This window comes from Talpa europaea (assembly GCF_964194135.1).
Source record: "Talpa europaea genome assembly, chromosome: 1".
NCBI lineage: Eukaryota > Metazoa > Chordata > Mammalia > Eulipotyphla > Talpidae > Talpa > Talpa europaea.
This window is the reverse complement of record NC_140073.1, coordinates 40,007,923-40,033,303: the sequence shown is the minus strand read 5'-3', so window position 1 is coordinate 40,033,303 and position 25,381 is coordinate 40,007,923. Positions and strand designations below refer to the sequence as shown.

Below are 25,381 nucleotides of genomic sequence, written 5' to 3'. Positions count from 1 at the left end.
GGGCATTTGCCGATATCCTGTAACTAGTAACTAGCCCAAGAGTGGCCAGAATCCTCTTTCCACTGCTGCTCTCTGACTTCCTCAAGGAAGGGGGCCTAGAATATGAACTACCAAGCATGCAGCAATCCTCTTTGTATTCTTCCTGAGTTGGGAAGAAATGTATGAGTCTGAGCTCTGGAGATAAACAAGCATCGGTTCAAATCCTGACCCTTCTGCTTTGGTTCTGGGGAATGAGTTTTCCAAGGGTTTAGGGGCTAAACAAGTTAGCCTCCTGTTGCACACCTGTCTTCTAGCTGTGCAGTCACTTGACTTTCTCTGATCTTTAAATTTTTCATTGTTATGAATGAAATATGTGTGGATAATGAATGAATGATGGAGCCAGGTCTGCATCCTCCTTGAGCAGAGCAGAGATAAAGGCTGACATAAAAGCACAATCAGAAAATAAAAAAGAACTCTCAGAAATTAAACAACATGATCTCACAACAGAAGACCTGCAATTACAAACAACTAGAATATTAGACAAAAATACATGAAATATGTGTTTTCAGACACTGGGTAATAGGCAACACAGGACAGGAATCCCCAAGAGGAGGGAGACAGATAAAATGCCCAAGCAAGCAGCATCTGGGTTGTGGGTACTATCAGCCAAAGAAAAGGATCTCGTGGGCTGGGGTTTTGCGGTGAGGTAGACTCTAGTCTGGTCTGAAGGCTAGGCAGGATCGGGGAAGGGGAAAAGCCACAGGCAGAGGCACAGAGGAAGGAATGTATTCTGCAGAGATGGAGTTTGAGGTCAGCTGGCGGGGGGGAGGCACTGACCCAGATGAGTCTTCATGGCAAACAGGGGCTATTTAGCAAGCCTAGAGAATGGTTCTGGGGGATGAGTTTCCAAGGGTGCAGGGGCTAAACAAGTTACCCTCATGTTGCCCACCTATCTTCCTCCCTTAGTCTCCCCGCCCCATTCCCTGGGATGGCTGGGCAAAGGGTCAGGTTGGGGGTGCAGTCCCAGCAACAGCTGTGCAGGCCTCCTGCCTGCTGCAGGGGATTAACTGGCACCACCACAGTTTCTTGTGTATGGGGGCACCTGGCTCCCTGGCTCTGCCTATCCCTATACTACTTAACTTCTTGCTGCCCGGGCTCATCACTTTCAGGTTTAAAGGCATGTTCATACTCAATTTTCAGTGGCCTACGATAGACACTGAAGAAATAGAAATTAATAAAGATCTAGCATGGGGTCACCCAGTTAGAGGTGTCTTTATCCATCACTGATCCCCTCAAGCCAGTCACAGACTCTCTGAAACTCTTGACCTCTTTCTCAGTAAAACCCTTCTCTCTCCACAGACTCCTTTGGATACATAACCAAGTCACTGCCTGCCCCAAACCATCAAATAAATAAGCCTCCCCTTGACTTCTTGCCCTCTCTTCTGCTTTCGTGGCCAGAATTCCCAGAGTTGTCTGCACTATCTCCACTTCCTCTTGAAAGAGACAGTCTACCCCTGCTTCCTGGGCACACAGCCGGACTACATTTCCCAGGCTCCCTTGCAGGAGTTCTGGCCAGTGGAATATGAATGGAGCAGAGTAAGCTACTTTCTCTTCCCCTCCCCCAAACCTCCAGGGCATGGTCTCTACTCTCCTCCAGTGGCAAGTTTCATGACTTATGCATAGGACCCTTGGAAGCTCATGCTGAAGATGGAAGACCCTAAAAGAGAGGAGTTCATGTTTCTGAATCATTTTGGATGCTGCTCAGAAGCATCTGTTTATCTGTTATAATAGAAGGGAGAAATAAACTTCTCTTTTTTTAGAGCTGAAGAAAAGGCCCGACTTGCATTGCGCGAACAGTAAACGAGGAATTTGGTTTCCCTCTCCTCATCTCCTCATGTACCACCACCCAGGAAAGCAAGGAAGAGGGGCCCTGCAACTCAGATCAAAGGGTTAAAAGGAAAAAAGATAGGCGGAAAGAGATTTGTTGGGGTAGAAAGTAGCCAATAAATTTATATAGCATTTGTCCTTCAACTTGAAATTGTTCCCATTTGGTTCAGTGCTGTGATTGCTATCTGCCTTCCCCAAACAACAAATATGTGAGCCTCCAAGGCTTTGGGGGAATATCCAAGGCAGGAACACACCTAAGTGACTAGGCCTTGGGTACCAGGGCCTTGCAAAGGGGTACACAGGGGCCCTGAAGCAGAAGGGACAGCTGACACAGCTGACAGGAGCAGTGAGCAAAGGGTTAAGGGGTCTGTGAGCAGGATTGGTTCTCCCTTCAGTGAGGGTAGTAAAATCAGCATGTCGCCTCCAATTTGCTCCGCCTGACCTTGAACGTGAATCATTCCATCACAATGTCCTTATTGATTTCCACAGGAAGAAGATTAAGCCCAGAAAATCAGGGCGGGAACTTGAGCACAAAGCACAGAAAATGGGATGGTTCTGGGGCTCAAAATCCCTCGTGTTTGCAAATATGTCACAGGGGGCTGCAGGGTGGGTAGCAGGCCCCCTCAGCAACCAGCTCTGAGTGGCTGGGTCCTAGGCTTCTGTTTTCTTACCTGTCTGGCGTGTGGCCTCTGGGGTCCCCTCAAGCTTTAAGTTGTGCAGAGGTGGGGAGGAAACAAGGGATTGAGGAGATGCCATAGATACCCCTTTGAGCTTTGAGTCTATTCTGGGGTGGTCAACTCATTCTCCTGTGTGAAACAACAGCCCTTGGAACATTTATAACCAACAGACTGTTCCAGAACCAATGCCACCATTGAATGAGCCTGAGTCCTGAAAACCCTTTAAGGGAATGAGACTGATAGTGCGTGTGCGTGTGTGTGTGTGTGTGTGTGTGTATGCACATATGCATGCATGCGTGTGTTTCTGCATAGGTGCATAAAGAATATGGGTCATTCTGTGGGAACTGACTTACAATTTCCTTCTTCATTCAACATATCCTGGAGAGCCCACCAAGCCAGCATACCAAAGGGCTGTGGAATACACTGTGGTGTGGCTGTACCAGGGTATTAAATGATTCCAACTTCAAAGTGCATCAGTCCAACCTCAAGGTCCGTCCTCACATTTCCTTCACTGACCCTCCAGGCTCTCTCTTATAAGGATGTTGTGATTACATTGGACACACCCTTATCTAAGATCTCCCCACCTCAAGATCCTTAACTTAATCACATCTTCAAGGTCCCTTTTACCGTGTACGATAGTATAGTCACACTTCTGGGGATTAGCTCATGGGCATATTTAGAAGGGCATTTTCGGCTTACCACAGCTGCTGAAAAATTGGATGGGAAGGAAGGTTGGTTTTCAGGAGAAGCAGGGAGGTGGGGGGGCCCTTTGGATTCTCCCGAATCCTAGCAAGATCAACAGTGGCTACAGAAACAAACTGAGAGAACAACAGGAAAATACATACAGAAATGCTAAAGGTCAACCTACTCTAAAGACCTTCCCTTCCACATCATAGGTGAGAGGCATCTGTCCCTGGTCCCACAGAGCTGGGGCCACTCTTCAGGCCCCTTCCCCAGGGGGCCAGATGCCCAGCTCTCAATGTCCTCTTCCTTCACCCCACTCCTCGAAGCTGGTCCCCATTAGTCCAATTCCATCCAGCCCACACCACTGATGGCCTGAGTAGGACACAGTGCCTGGCATGAGTGGGCAAAAGTGGGGGCGAACTTCCAGGTCCTGAAATAAGGTCTTCTCTTCACAGCTGATATTCCTCCAGACTCAAAGCAAACCTGACCCTCCCAGAGATGCTCAGAGGGCCAATGTCTTCATCGTTTATTGGTTACATATAAGCATAATACAGATACAGGAACAAGGAGGCAGCAGGGACAGCTGGGGATCTCCTGGCACAAGCTCCTAATCCCAACCCAACCCAAAGGGGCACTAGGACACATCGCCAAACATAGAGGACAGTGTGGGGGCCTGAACAACCTCGTGTTCATGCCCTTTAGATGCAGTGGGGCTGGGGGGACTAACAGAGTGCGCTGTGGCGGGAATCCTGGCCCTGGCTTTAGGAAGGACACTGATTTAGAGATAAGGCTGATACATGCTCAGAAAGGGGCTGCACTTGAGGGGCCGCTGACAGATGCTTTCCTGCTAACAGTCCCGGGAAACAGAGAGCTGGGAGTCGGCTGAGCCACAAACACACTCAGGCCCCCTCCAGAGACCGACTGTGCTATATTCTTGGAGAAAATATGCCTTGCAAAGCCGTGTCCTTGCAGACTAAGGGACCATTAAACAGGGCAGGGCTGGCCACCTACATTAAGATGAATGTTGCTGGACCCTCACTGTGGAAGTCATCTCCTCCCACCACCACCTCACAAGAGCCAGCTCACCTGCCTGTTGGCCAGCTTGGTGGGGGGGCGGGTTGTCAACGGAGGGATGGGATGAAGCACACATGCACCTGTCCTTACTCTACCCTGAACTACAATGTCAACAGCAGACATCAGGGCATCCCTCTGCAGCTACAGGGGACTTGAAGGTCATGGAGGTTGGTGAGAGGACCTGGGCCCAGGAACCCTCTCTGCTTTTGGAAAGTCCTTCTGGGCAGCCACCTGCAGTCCTCCATGTCGTGATTAAAACCCTCTTTCCTTTTAGTGTATCTGTGCTTCTCTTGTGGTCAAGGGACCCAGAAGAGAATGAACCACCACATCCTGGCCCTGCACTTAATCTTGAGTCCGGCTCTGGCCCGACTGTTCAGGAAAGCTCTCACCCCCTTCACCAAGGCACAGAGTCAGCGCTGTGCATGGGGCTGCAGCACTGGATCCAGGGGCCACTCAGTGAGAGTCGAGTCCCTGAGCCCTTAGCTGTGGCACTTTTCCATGCGTGGAGGTGGAGGTCAGTCCAGACAGGGAGTCAGGATGGACAGACCTTGCTCATCTGGTCACCCTCTGCCTCTGTGCCCACCATGCATGCTCAGCATGTAACTGCCCTCCATATCTTCATGCCCCCCACCACACACACACGCACACTGGGCCAGCAGGTAGCAGAAAGTGGAGGTGGCAAAGGTGGTCCATCTAGCTCTGGCCCCCAGGCTTCAGGACCACTGGCAGGCACAGTCGGTGGGCTCCTGCACGGTGTAGGGCACCCAGGTGGCATTGGTGGCACAGAAGAGCTGCACGGAGCGCCGCTGCAGGCCCACCTCGCGGCAGCACTTGCAGAAGCGGGCATAGGTGTTGATGTTGTAGTTGTAGATGCTGGCGGAAGGGCAGCGCCCATCGCAGGACACGAGGTTCACCTGGAGACAGGCAGGCCAGAGAGGCAGCCTGTGTAGCCCTCCTCCCCCTCCCCCACCACAAAGCCCCCCCATCCCATCTTTGGCTGCTCATCTCCCACACCAAGCACCATGTGGCGGCCACGTACGGGGGTGTTGCTCCTGCAGTCATTCTTGCGGATGGTCATGCGGATGGTCACCTTCTTGCAGGAGCGCCCGTCCTCCTTACCTGGAGGGAGGGGGTGTGAGGCGACCGTGGCTGAGGAGTATTCTCTGGGGGCAACAGGGTGGGCCAAACTGGGGCAGTTAGTGCCATGCTGGGGGTCCCTCTACCAGCGTTAGAGCCCATGCATCTGCCCTTCCCACCAGAGTCCCCGGCCCTGGAAGGGGGATGGAGGCTGGGAATCGGGGAGGTCCCTGGAATGGCCTTCGGAGCTCTGGGTTGGGCAAGAGAGGATTTGCAGACGGGGCAGTCTGCCTCTGACCCCAACCCTAATGCCTGTCTCTAGTCCCCGCTGGTGACCCTGGATGTGTCCTCGCCTCTCTCTGGGCTGAGGTTTTCCTCCTCTGAGAGGGTTTCTGGTGTTAAGATTCTGTACTTTCCTGAATGAAAGGAAACGCCAGTCCCTGGATGAGGCTTGCACACCCAGCGAGCCTGGAATTTGTCCACCTCACGGTGGTCAGAGGGAGGGACACCGATAAGACTGCAGACTCCTCTGCTTGCACCTCGCCTCCCACAGATGACCTAACCAGCCACCGATCGAGCGACTAACCCACACTCTCACCTCCTTCAGCAGTTTGTTCAAATATCTCCTCACCTGGGCATGTCCTGACCCCCTTCTTGAAACTGCAATTCCCTCCTCCCTCCCAGCCCTCCTCTGGCCCCTCCCTTGCCTTCTCTGTCCAGGGCACTGTGCTGTGCTCTCAGAGACAGTCACCCCTATGCTATCGAAGCTCTAGGGCCTTCTCTTGCACAGCCCCCGACACAGTTTGTTCTTTTCTCACTTTACATAGTCACTGTCCTACTTCGGTGTGAATTTTCAGTAGGTGTTCTTTTTCTTAATGAGGCCCCCAAACTGCATAACTTTTAAATCCTCATAAAACCAGAAGCATCCATCCTCTTACATATTTTACTTGTTATTCTTTCTCTCCCACTAACATGTCAGCTCCACGAGGCCTTGTTTCTGCTGTGTCTGCAGTGCCTGGCACACTGCTGGCACCCAGTAAATGCTTGTCAGACACATGACTGGCTCTGCAGCCCGAGTGCTGGCTGGAAGTGGGGTCTTTCTTCTAGTTGTCTCCTGCCACACCAGCTGGAGGACTCGGGGTCAGAGCTAAGTTCGCTTTGCCCTCCCTAGCTATTCCTAGGAGGCAGATGAACCCAGGGCTGTCCTGGACCTCACCCTCCACGTCCAACTTTGCTCCAACAGTGGGAGCAAAGTTGGTGGCGGCACTGGGCCTCGGTGGGCGCCAGGAGAGTGGACACCGCTGAAGCATTCCCATGCAAGCCCAGGGGACGCAGCTGACTACCCAGCATGCACCGTTGGCCAGATGGCCTTCACCAGAGGCAGGGAGCAGGGGTACACCCTTCCCTCCCCCACCCCAGGGCTGGGGGCCACCTAGCAGAAGGGACACTTGGAAATAGCAATGCAGCTGCCTGGCTCCAGTCCCATGGGCTTCCAAGAGGAGTACCTGGGCGGCAGTGGACACTAACCCGTGGAGGAGAGGCGGGGCTAACGGGGACCACGGGAAACAAGGTCCCCGAAAAACCTGGGGAAAGGGACATGGATTGCAAGTCAATGGGAGCACATGGGACATTCAGGGAACATGAGTTGTGGGTCTGAGATCAGCCAATGAAGCACTGAGCCTGGCTTACTTGAAGCCACATATGATGTGGACATAACAGCTTTCTACCTAGAACCTTCCAAACAAGGGTCTGAGGGGGCCTCCCCGGTGGCGCAGCGGTAGAGCGCTGGGTTGCGAAGCTGCCCGCGGCCTCTGCGGCGCCGGTTCAATCCCCGGCTGCTCCCCGGCCACCGGAGGAGGGTCCCGCATGGCGCGCAGACCTCTCCTGCCGCCCGCTGCTCCCCTCAGCAGTGTACTTCGGTCCTTCTGCCTGCTCTGCTCCCCGCTCTGGCTCTGGTGAATTCTCTCACCCTCCCGCGCTTCTGACTGTACCCAGTGCATGTGTAAACAAAACAAACAAACAAGCAAACAAATAAAGAAAAACATGCCTCTATTAAAAAAAAAAAAAAATTAAAAAAAAAAAAAAAAAAAAAAAACAAGGGTCTGAGGGCTGGGGCAAGGGAAGCACATGGGCAAAGGGTCTAAGGCTGATTGGGATGGACTCAAGTGTATGTTTGGAGGCTGCAGCTACCAGAGGCTGGGGTTGAGGTCAGAAGTAAGAGCTCTCTCTCAGACCCTATCAGGGACCCTGTGGGCATGAATCCCAGCTAAGAGGCACTCCACAGCCAGGACTCCTGCCCACAGGGAGAGTTCACGATGGGGGCCTCTGGGCTGGAGGTCTTGGCAGCCCAGAGGAACCTCGAAGGAGGCAGAATATCTGGTGAGTTACTGATCGCAGGGACCCTACAGCCCAATGTCCCTTGTCTGCAACAAGAAGCAGAGACCTAGGGTTGGGATGGGGAACATGAGCATAGCCTCTGATTTGTGTACATTTGTGCCAGAGCCGTGATTCTCAAGGCAGGGGTGTTACCCCTCTACTCACCCCTGAAGATCCACCACTGCAGGTGTCGGCCCAAGAACCTGGCCCTCTGAGCCCTGACAAGACACTCTGTCCCCCCATTAGAATCCCTCACCGATGGGCCTCCACCATGCTCACTCACATGTCCTGCAGCATCCCTCCAAGGATGGTACCACCGAGCCCCCAACCTAGAGGGAGATGAGGGAGATGGGTAGGAGACCCTGTCGCAGGCCAGGAGCCACATCTCAGCAAGAGGCAAAAAAACCTCCAAGAATCTGAATTCTTTTCCTGCTGGGGGCAGGAACGCTAGGCCCTGTGGTCCATTAGGCCCTGGTCAGAAGGAGAAGGGACCCCTGATTGGAGTGGGAGAGCCACAGGGGCTAACATGACGGGTCGGGACATAGGGTCCCAAGTGTGGCTAGGTTGAGGTGGCACCAGGTCCATCTCCCAGACGGCTTGCACATCCTCACCTCCCCCGACACAGTGCTTCCTGCACACAGAGTCAGGGAGGTTACTGACCTCTTGGGTTAGTGGCCTGGGTTGTATCTTAGTCCTGGATAAGTTCCCCCTTTCCTCTGGGCTTAGTTTTTCCCTTTCAAAAATGGGAGCTGCGCCATGTGGGCAGCTCCTTGGCCAGGGATCGAACCTGCACTGCAGTGGCTGCGGACAGCCTCATATGCTGTGTCTTAACCCCTGGCGGACCTCTCCTGACTCGCCCGCTGCTCCCTTGGCAGTGTGTTTCAGTCAATCTGCCTGTTGTGTTCCCCGCTCTGTCTCTGGTGAGTCCTCTCAGGAAACCTGCTGCAGGGGTAGGGAGCTGGCACTGACCTTGGCACATTCAGTCTCATTGAGTGGTGGGCAGCTGATGGGCGAGCGGACAAGCACAGAGCCCAGGGGTGTGCTGCTGCAGTGGTGGCGGGCACAGTCTGCAATCCAGGATGCCCCGGGCTGGAAAGCACATAGGTGGACTTGGGACCAGATGCTCAGCCTGAGCAGAGCGATAGGGTACAACTCCGAAGACAGGTGCAGCCCAGGATCCTGCCTGTACCCAGTCTTGGGCTCTGACCTAGGGGTGCCCCATTGGGCCATCTTCCTAGATGGGCAGTTAAGGGGCCACATACCAAGAAGAGGGAGGTGGTGCCATTGGGAAAAGTGAAGAGGCAGGACACGTTCCTGCAGGAGCCACAGCAGGCCGCCAGGTCCCGTGGGTGCTCATACTCCTGGTTCTGCAGGAAGGAGAAGGATGAGACAGGCCTCAGTCATGTGCCCACCTCCGCCCTCCTGCCTTTTCGTTGTCAGCTTGTGTCTGAACACAAAGGGGAACCCCCTGCAGATCCTCAGGAAGGGGCACTCCTAGCAAGCTCCATCTCAGGCAGGAAGGTCATCCTTAAATCTATCTGAAGCTGTCTGCTCTACAGTTCCCAACCCTGGCCCCAGGGCACAGAGAACATCTCCACTGCTTTCAGAGACAGGCTGCTAGTCATTCAGGTGCCAGCGAGGCCGCAATTTGAGTCCCAGTTCCCGTGGGACTTTGGACAAATGAACAGACTCCCCTAAACCTCCGTTTTTCCATTTGAAAAATGGGAATAATTCTAACTTTTTATCCAGTTAACATTTAGCCCTTACTAAAGGCCAGTCGCCATCTAGTCCCTGGTCATGGAGAAGTGTTCAACAAAAAGCGGAAACACAAACTCACAAATCATAAAGACAGGAATGTTCCAAGCACAGGCAGTGTTTCATGAGTGTGTTCTGCCCAATAGCCACCCTGCCAGGCCTTCCCTCTTGCTGTTTCCCCCCTGGCTGTCCCAACCCAGCCCCATCCTCAGCACTTTGCACCAAGGTCTCTGAGAATCCCTGACGCCTACCCTTTAGATGTGTCTAGGAGACTTGAAGGGCTTCCTAGGAACCTCCTAGGGTCTGTCAGACTGGCATCCCTGCCCCCCACCACCCCCATCCACAAGGCATCTTACCACCTCGCAGCGGATGTCACACAGCACAGAGGTGGTATTGATCTGGTAGAAACTGGTGAGGGGGTCCAGCACGTCGGTGCAGCGGGAAGTGTGGCACACGCCGTCCACCGAGAGTTCTACCACCGTCTGGCCCGGTTGCATCACCCCCAGCTCTCGGCTCAGACACACAGGGGCCTTCACTGGATGGGTGCACAGGGCAGCCACTGTTACCAACAGCTGAGCATGCATGCCTGCCCCCATCTAGCTGGCCCACAGCCCCCCATCCCGAGCTCTCCACAGGATCCCTCCCCACTTACCACACTCGTATTTAGCACAGCCACACACATTCTCCATGCTGTTCATGAACTCCTCGTCCAGCTGGGACTTCTCCCACTGGGTGGGGCAGAAGTGGTCAGCACCCTGGGGCTGGATCCCCCCAACTCCCCGCCCCAGAGCAGACTGCAACCTCCTTGCAGCAGGTGGGAAGAGGGCTGGGGGGCTCCAGGGACCCTGGGCACCCTGGCAGCTCAGTCACCCTCCCAGTGAGGGAAAATGCCCAGCATGGGGCCCTGACTGAGTGGACTCCCTAATGTCCTCTCTGGAGCATCAGGCCTTGCCTTTCATTGTAGCACCCCTGCAGCATCAAGGGGTGGGGCATGGCTGCTGACAAGAGCCCTGTTTGGCTCATACTATTTCCTTCCTTCTATACCAGTTGTGGGGAGCAGAGGAGGGGATGAAATGATAAGAAATGTGTGCAGGGGTGAGGTGGCGGGAGGTGAGGGGAATGCATGTAATCCGGAAATGAGGAAAAAAGAATAACTTTAAGTATGACGTCATACTTTTCTTAAAGAATTCTCACTCCCCTCGTGGCTGTGCAGCCTGGTGGCTAACAGCGTGGTCTCTGGAGTCAGGGTTCCAATCCCAGCTCTGTGTTTTACTAGCTTCACGAGCTTGACTCAGTTTCCTTAATTGAGATAAAAAGATCTACCTCATTGGAGTGTGGTACAAATTAATATAATATATAGAGAAGGCTGCAAAGTTCCTGCCATAGAGTTAGCTCTCAATAAACATTAGCTTCTGTGATGATGATTATTATCACCATCATCATCATCTTTATCTTCACCATTTCTGTCATTATCATCATCCTTGTACTTAACCTCACCATATGCCCGCCACCACTGTGCCCACCACCACTGCAGCAGCACGCCCCTGGGCTCCGTGCTTGTCCGCTCGCCCATCTGAAGCACGAGAAGCATATGCCCAGAGAGCAGAGCGTGAAGCAAGAATGCTGATTTCCAATCAAGCCTCTTTGCACTGAGGTTAAAGGAAAAGGGTTTCTGAGGGAAGGGTGAGAAGAAATGAAAGGCGGAGGCCGACCCCAGAGAGTGGAGTCTGCTTACCAGATGGCAGCGGGGCACTGGGATAGTGTCGCAGTCACATTCTGAAAAACAGGTGTGGGGGGGCAGGATCTACCTCACCAGTAATGGAAGTCCCCCAGAACCCCCCAGGCCATTCACTGCAGGCACAGCCCCTCTGCAGGTCCTCACCAGCTCCCCCCACCCCCCGGGGGATACAGCTTCCCTGGCTGGACAGAGGGCAGTGCTGGATCCTAATGCCAAGTCCTCTCCTGATGTGGGGACAGCCGGCTAATCACGGGTGCTCTTTAGTTACCTGAGCTGCATCCCCCCCAAAGGTGCAACTTCTAATCTGCATTTCCCAAATATATTTTGCCAATTCTTATCCCAAACAAGCTCAGCTCTATCACTCCTTTATGGCCTTGCCTGTGAGCAGGTCCATTTCTAAGCTTGGAGGGAGCTGACCCCTGACCACTAGCAACTTCCATCAGCTCCAGCTTCAAGGTGGGGAGTGGCTGTGAAACTCAAGTCACTCACTCATGCAACAGACGGTTTTAAGTGTCTACTGTACGCCAACCTGTCATCCTGTGCTCTAGGGACAAAGCAATGAATAAAACAGATGAAAGCCCCTGCTCCCCTGAAGTTTACATTCTAGTGAGCTCTGGAAAAAGACCAAGGATGCTGCATAGTTTCTCAATTCTTTCCAAAATAACATGTTTATATAAAGCTCACTAGTGATCCTTATTGATCATTGACAGCCCCTCCCACCTGCTTCCCAAAAGGATTTGAGGTGAATTTAGCAAAAACCATGTAAACTATGAGACAGTAGCAACAAAGATTTTTTGATGGAGAGGCTCCTCTTTGGCGCAAGGAACTTGCTTTTTCCTTTCTTTTATCCTGGGGGTGGAGTGGGAGGAAGATGCTGGAATGCTTGGCACTCAGAGGGTGGGATACAGCAGGAGGAAGGCAATGGAGTTGGCTTCCCTGGTGGCGCTGGTTCCGCCCCAGCCCTTGCGGGAGCCCTGCCCTTGGGGTGGGACGTCTGCTTGGGGAGGGGACTTACCACAGGACTTATAGGGGCAGCAGCGGTCTGGGCTCCACACCTCCACCAGGGCGGTGCCCAATCCACACTCCACTTGGGGGCAGCGGAAGCTCTCACACACTGTGGGAGAGGGGCCAGGACATCAGCCCCAGACACCTTGGAGTGTGAATCTTGAAAATGCAGCATTGGCTAAGGTGGGTACATCTGGGCTCCTCCTTAGGGTCTCCCAATGTCCACAGATACCCTCCAGGGCTGGAGCCCAAGGAAGGAGTCTGGGCTCCTGCAGTCTCCCATAGAACTCCTGCAGGAGGCCCTAGTTCTGCTCCAGGGAGGCATTAGCAGACACAGCAATGTCAGAAGTTTTAATCACACCACTGGACCTCCCTCCCCGGGATTCCATTTCTCCCTAAGAATAGGGACCGAATGGAGCTAGCAGCCAGGGGATGCTCTGCAGATGGGGACCGTTTTCTTTGAGAGAAGAACACAACTCACTGCCCTGTGGAAACCATACACTTGGAGCCCAGCCCAGGCCAGCTTTGCCTCAGCCGATGCTACACACTCTAGGCCTCTCGCTGACCCCTTCCTGCCCTTCAGTTGCACCCCTCTCACTCTAGGAGTTCCTGGCCATCCTCAAGTATCACGACACCAAGGCAAGGAGTGAGGGAATCCCTGGGCACAACTTTTTGGTGGGGAGGGGAAGTAAAGGGCCAGTGTTGAAGATGAAAGTCTTCAATGCTTATTTGAAATTACTGAGAAATTTGAGTTACTAAAGAAATGACTGGCACAGGTAGGGATTATCAACTGGTGTTTCAAAAATTATGAAGGGGGACTTAGTTCACGTTCATAATACCCCTAGGTCCATTCGTGTTGTTGCAAATGGCAGGGTTTCATTTTCTTTGATTTTTAGCTGAGTAGGATTCCATTGTGTATATGCAAGATTTCACCCATGTATGGTAGGTAAAGACACAAAACAAATGAACAAACAAAATAAACTCAAATGAGCCAGGAGTTTACACGTACAAAATAGTTGTTACTAGACAGAAGGGGGATGAAGAGGGGGTGCATTGGGTAACTGGGGTGCACTATAAGGTGATAGATGGAAACTACACTTTTGGTGATGAGCATAATATAGTACATGCTGATGAAACTTATATAATGCTACAAACCAATGTTATTTCATTGAAAATAATTGTGGGAGACACATGGCGCGCAGACCTCTCCTGCCGCCCGCTGCTCCCCTCAGCAGTGTACTTCGGTCCTTCTGCCTGCTCTGCTCCCCACTCTGGCTCTGGTGAATTCTCTCACCCTCCCACGCTTCTGACTGTACCCAGTGCTTGTATGTATAAATAAATAAAAATAAATCAAATATTTTAAAAAAAATTGTGGGAGAAAGGTCCCCCTTTTATGTAGTGTCAATGTAATGGAATCCTTTTTGGTAGAAAGAGGGAAAACATAAATGTGAGACGCAAGAGCCACCGCCCTAATCTAAGGTCAGTCTGAGCATCGGGGTTCTATGGTGACACAGGGTAGAAGAGACCCTGGGTCAGTCAGAGAGTGAGGACTGTGTTCAACACTGGGAGGAATACAACCTAAGTGTTTGTCCTTCAACCCAGGCCTCCCCCTGGCCCTTGGGGATCTCCATGGAGGGGATATGGAGCCTCTTCATGAAGCCTCAGAGCTTCATGTCAGCCTGGACCCCCACCACTGAGTTTCCACTTTTGGCCCAGCCTCCTGAGGGGGCCTCCTTCAACATGGCTTCTTCGGCTATTCCTGCTTTGAGGCTCAACAGCTGGGGGCTCCCTGCTACTCCCTATTCGAACTACACTGATCCTGTGGACTTAGGGAGGGGGCCAGCATGTCCCCCCAGTACTCACCGCACTGGTACAGAGGGCAGCAGAGCTCCGTGGTGTTCCTGTCCACAGTGAGTGCCTCCCCTTCCTGACACTCAGGGACTGGATCTGGACAGTCGCCGCAGGCTGAAGGGAGAGGGGCCACCACAGTCACAAGCCTTCCCTATCACAGGGGCTTGGCTGCTGGTGGCACCTAAAACCCAGGTATGATGGGAACCAAACTAACAGCAGTGCCTCACGGTCCTGTGGGACCTGTCCTGGAGTTAGAACCTGGAAGCTCTGCCTCGTGTCCCCAAAAATCTTACATTGAGCAAGCACCGATTTCCTCCGGCTCTGCCATCTATAGGGTGAGGTGGGATCAGTTTTCCCTTCTTTCACTACATGGATCTCACTCTTGTCCTAGTGCCCACCCCACCGGAAGACCCCCTCTCCTCCTAGACACCCAGGAAACAGAAGCAGGGAAGGGGGTGGCTGCCAGGACGTGCACGTGCTGACATCAGATGCCACGTCCACCTACCACAGAAGTAGGAGATGCAGCACGAGTCCCCCAGGCGGCCTGCAATCAGCTTCTGGTCCTGGCGGCAGCTGGGGACCAGCTCTGCCTCACACAGATCTGGGTCACACTCTGGGGAAGACACAGACTTCAGGCACTGGCAGGAGATCCTTGCCTGGCCACCCCGGCTGCCCGCCTGGCTCTGCCCTAATCTCCAACCTGGCTCTGCCAGTCAGTCCCCAGAGCTGTCCCTGCCCTGCTACCCCGCCCCCATCAGGTGGTGAGTACCCGGCTCCCCTCCAGGACGTCTCACCACAGCTGTAACTGGGGCAGCAGGAGTCTTCCTGGAAGTGGGTGAGGAGTCGATGGCCTGGGAGGCAGGTAGGAGCAAGGCCCTCACACAGAGTCTGGTTACACACTGGGCGGGGGATGGCAGGGCCTGTTACCTGGATGCCAGGACCCCCCCAGGCCTCCAGCACTGCCCAACCCCTGGACATCTGGTCCCATGACTCCCCTAGCCTAAAACCCCATATTCACCCAGAGGATCCAGGACTGGTACAGAAGAGTTAGCATTTGTCAAGATGGGCCATGCCCGCCACTGTTCAAGATCAGAATTAGCTTCTATAATTCTCATCACAATACCCCAAAGTGGGTGCTATTATCAGCCTTGTGTTACAGGAGACTCTGCTAAGGCACGGAGGACGTTATATGTCCTGCCCAGGTCACAGGTTACAATGTAATGGAAGAAGAGTCCTCCAAGCTGCCTAGCTCCATGGTGCATGCCTTTAAGTCCTACCCCACACATCTCTGCGCCCCCTCTGACCCCCAATCCAGGCAGGGTTCTCCACTCCCCCAGTGCAGCCCCCACCAGACACTTCTTTTTTTTTTTTTTTTTTTTATATTTTTTTTATAATTTTAAAATTTTTAAAACTGTTGAGTGCTGGGTTGCGACCCCACCAGACACTTCTTATTCCCAGGTCCTTATCCTCACCATTGAGGCCAGTAGGCAGAGCTAGAGACTTTTAGCATCTCACAGCCGGGGGCCAGGGAAGTGAAGGGTGGGACTTACCGCAAACAGTCCCCAAACAGCAGGGATCCTCAGTTTGCAGGAGCAGGGCCACCTCCCCGAAGCGGGGGCAACTCTCGGGGCGAGGGTCAGGGCAGTCCAGGTCCACCGGGACGATGGTGTCCGGAGCGCGGCACTGGTGCTGGCAGCAGCCGCTGAGGGAGCTGTTCCAGGTCTCCCCCAGGGCCCGTGGCACCCCTCTACTGTCAGTGCAAGCTACAGTGGGAGGCACAGTGGGGCACAGGGGACTGAGGAAGGTGAGGAGACCCAGACTAGACCCACCCTGGAACAGACCACCCCTAAAGCAGGTCTGGAGGGAAAAAGATGGGTCCTAGCCTTGAGTAGCAGTAGAATAAAAGAAAGTCTAGGGTGAGACTAACTTTGTCCCACAGCCCCACGAGGGGAGGGGAGACGCCTACCGCACTTCTCCTCGGGAATGCAGAGCGCTGAGTGGCGCCGGTGCAGGATGGTGCCCTCCGAGCAGACACAGCCCTCACCCAGCACCTGGCACCGCTCCGGGTCCAGGGGGCCCAGCATTCCATCCTGGCACGTCTGGGAGGGCTCACAGGCTGCCACACATGCCTGGTACGTGGAGTCACTGGAGCACAGGAAGGCTGCAGGGGCACAGTGGGTACCAGGCCTGGCTCAGACCCCAGCCAGTGAGGAGAGACTCAGAGCATCATTAATGACTCAGCAGAGAGACCAGAGAGAGCAGAGAGTGTTGTGTCATTCTTCTCCCCTAGATTAGAAGTCAGCGGAGTACAGTCTGCAGCCCTATACAGCCTGTGGCCTGGTTTTGCAAGCAAAGTTTTATCTAAACACAGCCACACCCATTTAGTTAGTTATTCTATCTGGTTGCTTTTTACTTATGAGGGCAACTGAAGCCATACTGTCCAAAAAGCCTAAAAAAACGTGATCCAGTCTTATACAGAAAATATTTCGAACCCTTTGCCCTAGATCAGTGTTTTCAAACTTTCTGGATTACAAACAAGACTTTACATTGTGGTTCAATACACAGGTGCATGTGGGAGGGTAGTCCTCAAAACTGATTGTATAAGAATCGCTTGGGAGCTTTTGAAATACAGTTGCTGGGACTGCCTCCCCAGACCAATTGAAATGGAATCTCTGGTTGTGGGCTCTAAGCATTAATGCTTCTTGGAGTTGTCCGTATGATTTCAGGTGGGTTTCCAAGCCAGGATTGAGAACCACTGATATAATGAAACAAGAAACTTTTTCATGAAATAATCTTTCTCAGTGCAGCCACACTTGTTATTTTCTAGTCTGTTCCATTGAATTTTTAAAATGCTGACACTAACTTCCAAAATTGATCTTATATCCCCTGAATTAAGTCCACAGTCTGAAAAATACTACTCATGATGATTTTGGTCTTTTTCATCTTTTATAGGTTATATTACAGGTGTGAGCTCTTTCCAGCCTTTCTAGACATGTTCATGTTTATAAACCAAACCAGTTGAGGTTGATCCACCCCTGCACACCCCACTTAAGCAAACCTAATGGGGGTGGCAAGGAGGTGGATCTCACGTCCAACTTCAAGGACTGAAAGAAGGGCAGATGGCCAAAAAGGAAGAGAAAGATACTGATATTTATTGGACATTGATATCTACTAATTAATATCTATTGATATCTACTGATATCTATTGGATATTGCGTGATGGGCCTGTGTAAGGCATTCTGCATACATCATCTGGTCATCTTCAAAACAACCTAGGGGGAGCTATTATTACTGTCCCCATTTTATAGACAAAGCAAGCAGACCCAGAAATTAAATAATAAATAAACAGGATTTATTTGGCTTCCTAATATGAATGAAAAGAAAACCAAATTTGTTGACTTACCGAGTTATAGACTTATTTATAAAAGTTATATTAATTAATATAAATGAATATATGATTCAATCTGGGGAAGCTCAGATTGAAACTCTAATGGGGTGGGAGCAACAGAAGCAGCATAGGACACCCAGTCCCACCCCCACTCACGGCAGTAGTCGGAGCGCCGCCACTCGATGCACACGTGGAACTTGTGGCACATGGCTACGTACACAGTCAGTGCCACGCAGGGCTGCTGCACGTACTTGGTGTCTCGGATCCACAACTCACAGAAGGACTCAGGGGTGACCTGGGCACGGGTATCAGGTAGAGCTCTGATCTTAACTCCCCAGATCCCAGGGCTCACCTCTCCAAGCCCTTCCCAAGGCTGCATCGAGCCTCTGCAGGTTCTCAATCTGGTTCCCAGCTCGCCCTCTCTAGGGAGCTCACCCATGTCGATGTCTCCCTGCTCTGGTCATTGGGGCCTGTGCAGATAGGTGCTGCTACTCCCCACTCAGAAGGCCACCCCACAGCGGACCCGGTTGGCACATACAAAGCGGTGGCAGGCGCTGAAGGTGCGGTTGGACACCATGCGAAGGCAGGGCGAGCAGTCAGCAGTGGCACAGCTGTCAGGGCGGAAGCGGGTCTGGCCCACCGAGGTCAGGGAGCTGGGCACCTGCCAGCTGTCCAGAAAGGGAGCAGGGTCCTCATTCCCACCCACCACAGAGCCATCCTTCAGGGTGAGGTCATTGGCTGCGTCCCCATCACAGATACCTGAAAGGGGGAGAATTATCCCAGCGGTGAGAACCATCACCACCCCAGGTCCCAGCTGTCACTCTGCACATTCCTCACAATTCTTTGAGGCTGGTATTACTATTATCCCCATTTTATGGATGAGGGAAACAAGGGACAGAGAAACAAAGACATGTACTGTGAGAGAACATGTCTTTGGTTTTAGGAAATATCGAAGTATTTAAGGATAGAGGGAAACAATATCTCAAACTTTTAAATGTTTCAGAAAAAATGCACATATATAAAAATTGCATATGGATATAAAAGTGCATGAAAATCTTTGTATTATCCGTCCTCTATATCCTTGGATTCTGCACCTGTGGATTCAACTGACAGACATTGAGGTTGGCTCCATGTGTAAATGTGGAACCTATGGAAATCAACATTTAAGTGGTCAGAGCAGTTCCAACCCATGTTGTTTGAGGCTCAACTGTATCTAAGTCTACATCTATATCTACCATTAGATACAGATGGATTGAGAGAGACAGAGGTGCAATTAGGGCAAAATGTGAATTGGTAAATCTGGGTAAAAGGTAAATGGGACTTCCTTATATTAGCTTCATAACTTCTAGGTCTGACATACCAAATAAAAAGTGACCCCAGAAAATCTGCCTTAGATTCCTGAGCAGTCAGCTAGCCTACTTTTCCCAGGTTCCTCGTGGCTGGGTAAGACCACCTGACTGAATTTCAGCCAATGGAGTGTGAGTGAAGGTGATGGGCATAATCAGGCCTGGTTCATAAAAACGTCCTAACTCTTCCCTTGTAGAATTGGAAACTCACATTGAAAAAGTCAGAGCCACAAGATGGCAGGAATCTAGGGGTCTGAATCATCACTTCCCATTTGGGAATATGTGCACAAGAAATTAACACTGCTGTGTAAGCCACTAAGGGTGGGACTGAAGTTTATGTGTCACAGCTTCTAACATGACCTTAATTTCCAGCTTCATCTCTCACAATCTGGGCCCAGACCCAATTTTCCTCCCCTTGACTTTGTTTCTGCTGCTCCTTCTGCCTGAAATGCTTTCTCAGAAGTCCTTCCTCCAAGGGCCCTTCAAAGATACCTGCCCATGACCTTCCCAATTCTGTGTAAAAGATTTTGGTTTGCAGGTCTGTCCTCTAAGTGCAAAGACTCATTTTCCTTTAGATTTTCATCCTCAGTAATTCCCCAAATTGCATAACAGGGTGTCCAGGATACCAAGTGTTTAGAAAAAATAGAGATAGAAATTAGCTGACCTTCGCTCTGTTACCTCCAAATACCAGTTTTGTAAATATGAACCATGATTTATTTTTAAAGAGAACAAAACCTTTCCCATTGTACCAGTGGTCCCAATGGGCCCATCTTTGGCCTAGCTTTATGACAGAGGTGTCACAAAGCTGTCCCAGGGAGGATTTGGCCTGCTGGTTACTGCTGCCCACAGGACACTTTGCTGGGTATAACAAGGAAGAAGTGGTAAGGAGGGGTGGCAGTGGGTCTGTATAAGGAGAGATGTTTGTGTAAGGATGGAGCTTCATAGTGTTTGTTTTGCTGTTTGTTCTCTTCCCAGTGCCTGTTACAAGGTGAATATGTGTTGCAGAAATGAAAGCATGAGCAGGAGGCAGACATGTATGTGTTAGTGCATGTGTAGAGGGCATTTTGAATACAGGTCTGTGATTGTGAATTAATAAATTCTGCACAGATTTGTGATGTCAAGTATACAAGGAGGGGTGTGTGTGTGTAAATATTCCTAGGTCACCCTTCACTGTAGTCTCAGCAATCTGTCATGGAGGGTTCTGTGGGGGCCCACATGTTTGTGTCCACACTCTGACTCCTCCTGTACCCCTTTCTTATCAAAAAACATCCAGTCCCTTGGGGCATGCTCTCTGCAATCAGCTGCAGTCTGAGAAGTACTAGTTCTGCACATTGACAGCTCTGCTGTGAGACCTCAGGCAAACCACTTAACCTCTCTGAGCCCCGGTTCTGCTGTTCAATGGCCATCTCTCAGGGTCATTGAGTGGATGACCTGAAGTAAGTGAGATCAGAATGTGGAAGTGCTTTGTGAAGTGCCCAGGCATATGGAGATGGGAAGGATTATCTGGCATTAGGAAGTTATCAGGGAAGCTGACAGACAATCACGGCTGAAGTAACAACTGGCAAGGCCAGAACCCTGCGCCATCTCCCTGCTGGCAGCTTTTGCCCCAGAACACAAGAATTCGGTCCCTCTGGTTTGGTAGTGCTGCTAGTCCCACCTCTGGCCTCGCATCCTGTCCCAATTTTGTCTGGTCCAGGGGAATCTGTGTCTAGGGGTTGAGGTGAATCCAGAAAGCACTCCCCACTCCCAGCTGGGACCACTTACCGCACAAGCCATGGCCCTGGAACTCGCTAGCTTTGCTGGCCTCCAGGATCATGAGTCCCGAGCTGTGAAGCCATTGGATCTGGATGTGTGACGGTGTCCGGATCACATACATGTGGCCTGTGTCCTCAATTCTGAACCCGAACCTGCTCACAGGAGGCCACACAGGCTGCAAGTCCACAGTCACCTTGGGGGGGGCGGGGTGTGCAAACGTGAGCACAGCTCGTCTGTCTGTCCCTCTGTCATTCATCTGTCCATTTATCCATCCAATCAACCAACAGACATTAAGCACCTTCTATGTGCCAGGCTCTGTTTTAGGCACAGAAGTCCAGGGTGGCACAAAGAATTCTGAAAACATTCTTATGAATGCAAGACAATGAAACAAGAAATGCAACAAATTTCTTCTTTCCTGATTCTGCTCAGATCATTTCTTCTGGAAGATTTTGTTAAATCCCCAACCCCTGGGCTGCACACCCCTTCTCTAGAGACTCCCCATCTCTGCGCTGACCATTAAGATAAAATCTATTTATTACCATATTGAAACTCTCATTGGACTGTGAGTTTCTTAGGGTCATCAGGGTCTAGGAGGCTAGGTAAGTGGGAGGCAACTGCAAAATGAGTACAAGGTTTCCTGTTGTGGGTGACAAAAATGTTTTGGAATTAGGTAGGGGTGGGGCTGTACAACACTGCAAATATACCAAATGCTGCCAAACCATTAGCTTTAAAATGGTTCATTTTGGGCCTCCCTGGTGGCACAGCGGTTGAGCGCTGGGTTGCGAGGCTGCCCGCAGCCTCTGCGGCGCTGGTTCGATCCCCAGCTGCTCCCCGGCCACTGGAGGAGGGTCCCGCAGGGCGCGCAGACCTCTCCTGCCGCCCGCTGCTCCCCTCAGCAGTGTACTTCGGTCCTTCTGCCTGCTCTGCTCCCCGCTCTGGCTCTGGTGAATTCTCTCACCCTCCCGCGCTTCTGACTGTACCCAGTGCTTGTATAAATAAATAAATAAAATCTTTAAATAAAATAAAATGGTTAATTTTATGTTTATATCAGTTTCACCTCAGTTTAAAAAGAAAGGACAAAAGAACAAATTCTTCAAAGTATTGACAGAAAAAAAAAGTCAATCTGCTCTAATTTCAAACCCAGTGAAAATATCTTTTAAGAAAAGATGATGAGATCAGGTTTTTCAGACATATAAAAGCTGAAAAACTAGCACTAGTAGACTGGCACTATAAGAATGTTAAAGGAGATCCTTTGGGAAGAAGGATGGAAATCTAGATCTACTCAAAGGAATAAAGAGCACATGAAAGGGTAAATATGTGGGTAGATAAACATCTCTCCTGTATTTTAAATTATGTTGGAAGATAATTGAAACCTTAAAGAAAAATAATAATTTATCGTAGAATTTATTACATATATAGAAATAAAATGTAGGACGCTAATAGCACCAAGCGATGAGAGACAGTAGAAATATACTGCTGTTAAGTTCTTATTCATGTGTGATGTCAGTATTACTTGAAGATAGACTGACCAGTTAAAGATACATACTAAAAACCCTAAAGCTACCACCAAAACAGAAAAAGCTAATCCAATTGATCATTCTGATGACCAATTCAATGTCAGTGGCTTAAACCACCCCAACTAAAAAGTAGAGACTGGCAGAATGAATGAAAGAAGAGTAACACCTAACTATTTACTTTGTACCAATATTCCACTTTAAATGAAAAGGCACACATTGGTTTAAAGAAAAAGATCTATCTTAGACATAGATATTAGATACACATGTTAACACTAACCAAAAGAAAGCTGGAGAAACTATTACAGATAAGTTAGATAAAGCAGAATTTGGAGCAAAGACTTTCACCAGGATAAAAAGCCATTTCATTCTGAAAGGGGGTTAATTTATCAAAAGGACATAACAATTGTAAACAGTGTGTACCTGAACAGAATTTCAAAATATGTGAATAAAAAAACTGATAAAATTCCAAAGATAAATAGACAAATCATCAGTAATAATTAGAAATTTCAACATCCCTTCTCAATAATTCTTTCTAAGAATTATTGAGAGTGGTCAGAAAATCAGTAAGGATTTATAAGTCTTGAACAACACATGATCCATAAAAGAAAAATTTGATAAATTGGACTCCATCAAAATTAAGAACTTTGAAAGACACTTGTACAGAAATGAAAAAATAAGCCACAGCCTGGGAGATAATACTTATATCTAATAAAAGATTATACAAAATGTACAAAGAATTCTTAAAACTCAGTGAAACAGATAAAATAATCATTGAAATGTACAAAAAGAGCATATGCCATGGAAAAATAAAATCCCTGAAAAGATGTTTAACATTATCAGTAATTAGGGAATTGCAAATCAAAACCACAGTGAGATACTATTAAACCCGTTAGAATTGTTAGGGGGAAAGGCTGTCCTGAGTTAATCCCATACAGGCTTTGTGGACCCCACCCCCACTCCAGACTAAAGCCATCAGGACACTGGGAAAGACAAATCCCATCACCACCAAGGGAGGGTGGCTGGGACCTGAGGGTGGAGTTGGGCAGCCAGGTTGGATATAAAAACCAAACACGTGGGCCTTGGGTTCTCTCTGGCTCGCAATCGCTCGCCTCCCAGCTTCACCCCTCCTGGCTGGCGGCCAGCTCTCAGAGCGCCATTTTGGGATTCCTGATCGGCGGATCGGGTAGGACTCATTTAAAACTTTGTCTCCCACTTTTCTCCCAGAGCTGTACATTTCCTCATTTCCCCTTCCCTTGTAAATAAACCTTTTTTTTTATTAACCTTTCACGTGTGCCTGCAGTAGAGCATTGATAAGTCCTTTTAAGTGCGCAGGTGAGGACCCACAGTCAGGCACCCCGTTTTGTATCGGGGTTGCTCTACAACAGAATGACTAAAAACAAAACAAAACTGACACTCCCAAGCACATGATTGTAGTGGTGGTTACCTACTGCTAAAATTTCTATGATTATACACCAGCAAGGGTGAATATTACTATATATAAATTATACTTTAATTTTTTTAAATGGAGAAAATTTTAAAACTAGGTGTTGAAACCCAGGAAGTTTTTTGCTTAAACTCTATTTCTTAGAAAACCCTCTGCCCTAAGCCTTGCTCTGGATTTCAGTTCTCTCCACAGGACATGGGATCCCCTGTTTTGATGTGCAAGGGTAGATTCCAGGAAGGGTGGTAGGAAAGGGTGGGGAGAGTCGGGACTTAAGGACCTGAGAAGGAAACCTGCCCTGCTCACCCTCATGTTGGGAGGCACAAAGGAAGGCCCTTGGGGAGGGCAATCCACTGGCCTCCTTGCCAGAGGTGGGTAAAGGTAATAAATTTCCAATTCAGGGCTCCTTGCTTATATAACTCCCTTCTTGGAACGGGCCCTAGTGGTGTGCTGACATGGCCATATAATTTTGCACGAAACTGTAGAGGTGAGATGTTCTAAGATTATTGTCTCTGGCCATTCTAATTCAAACTCCATCACAATTCTCCTCCTGGTACACTTCTGAGCCTGACACTAGAGTGGCCACAACTATTCTAATTAAAGTCACTTCCAATATATTTAATTTTGCATTGTTTATCTTCAAGAGGGTCCCCTCCCTACCCCTGCCCTAAAGGTGACTAATCCTCAAAGCCCCTGCACCCCTGGGCACCCTACCCCTCTGATGACTGCTGCCCTGCCCTGGAGGGCTGCATCTTTAATGCTCTCACCTTCCGGCTGAAGCGGTCAATGGTGACCTGATGGGTCAGGTGAGTCACATTCAGCATCACCAGGCAGAATGGGGGCCAGTTGAGGTGCCCCTATAGAGAGAGGTGAGTCTTCTTCAATCTGGAGCCCAGTTCTGCTGCCTCCTAGTCCTGGTGAACAAGTGTGAGCACCCTCTCTGCCACCCTGTCCCACTAAGCCAGGAGCATCCACTGGGGCTGTGCATATGGTGCATGGAATCTCATACAACATTTCTGACTCCTCCTGACCCCAGCCTGCTCCTCCCCAATGCTGCCTCCTTCCATCTGGCTCATGGGGACATTCTAGTAGCCACTTCCCTGCATTTGGCACCTGTGGCCACAGGTCGCAGCCTTGGGAGTGCATCTCAGATCTTCTGCACTTGAGGGCCTCCCCATGGGCTTAGGTGCTGGGAAGAACTGGAGTGGATGAAGCCCCAGCAAGGGCCAGTAGGCGACACAGTTTCCCCACATACTATCCCAGGAGATCCCTGGGAGACCAACTGAGGGGGTTGCTGTAGGGTCCTCTGCTTCTGTTCTTTCTCGAACATCAAAACCCAACTCACTGCTCTATTTCCTCTCCAGACCTATTCAAACCCCAAGGCCCCACAGGGATGGAGGCCGGGGGCAATCACCAGGTTGGCGCTCTTGCAGTCAAGGACGTGGACAGTGACCATTTCGTCAGGGCTCTGGCTGAGGCTGTAGATGGCCTCCTTGAACAGAGCTGCGTGGCTCCCGTCAAAGGTCACAAAGCTCAGGTCAGGGAAGATTGAACATCGGCCTGCGGGAGGGGCAGGGATGAGAAAAATAAGCAGATGCCCCCAGGCCAAAGCTACCCTGGAACAAGGACCAGTGCCTGAGCCTTTTCCCAGGCAGCTCAGAGGCCCTGAAGCTGGATGGCCACTCAGAGCATGCAGCATACAGAGATCAGAAGTTACAAGGGTAGGAAAACTTCCAGGTCAGGGGTCCCACTGAGGTGAGAATTCCCAAGGGAGGGCACATTTAGGTCAGAGGCAGAGGTCACGCTGGGGTAGGGGTACCAGGAGGACTTG

The 25,381-nt window shown here is 50.6% G+C and overlaps 1 protein-coding gene across 1 annotated transcript in view; it reads right to left on the bottom strand.

The window, feature by feature from the left end:
* Positions 1-5,014: 5,014 nt before the first annotated feature.
* The window catches only part of OTOG (otogelin), a gene marked incomplete at both ends in the record, with an annotated part of 72,398 nt that continues 52,031 nt past the window's right edge, over positions 5,015-25,381 (bottom strand). Inside the window, 19 exons of the mRNA XM_084240272.1 lie at positions 5,015-5,215; positions 5,341-5,420; positions 8,038-8,083; positions 8,724-8,843; positions 9,017-9,121; positions 9,866-10,044; positions 10,162-10,237; positions 11,245-11,285; positions 12,263-12,361; positions 14,116-14,217; positions 14,609-14,716; positions 14,898-15,002; positions 15,654-15,866; positions 16,070-16,264; positions 17,648-17,786; positions 18,030-18,250; positions 20,602-20,785; positions 24,318-24,407; positions 24,965-25,110. Of these exons, the coding sequence (XP_084096398.1) occupies positions 5,015-5,215; positions 5,341-5,420; positions 8,038-8,083; positions 8,724-8,843; positions 9,017-9,121; positions 9,866-10,044; positions 10,162-10,237; positions 11,245-11,285; positions 12,263-12,361; positions 14,116-14,217; positions 14,609-14,716; positions 14,898-15,002; positions 15,654-15,866; positions 16,070-16,264; positions 17,648-17,786; positions 18,030-18,250; positions 20,602-20,785; positions 24,318-24,407; positions 24,965-25,110 (2,450 nt within the window). The remainder of the gene's footprint in view (positions 5,216-5,340; positions 5,421-8,037; positions 8,084-8,723; positions 8,844-9,016; positions 9,122-9,865; positions 10,045-10,161; positions 10,238-11,244; positions 11,286-12,262; positions 12,362-14,115; positions 14,218-14,608; positions 14,717-14,897; positions 15,003-15,653; positions 15,867-16,069; positions 16,265-17,647; positions 17,787-18,029; positions 18,251-20,601; positions 20,786-24,317; positions 24,408-24,964; positions 25,111-25,381) is intronic.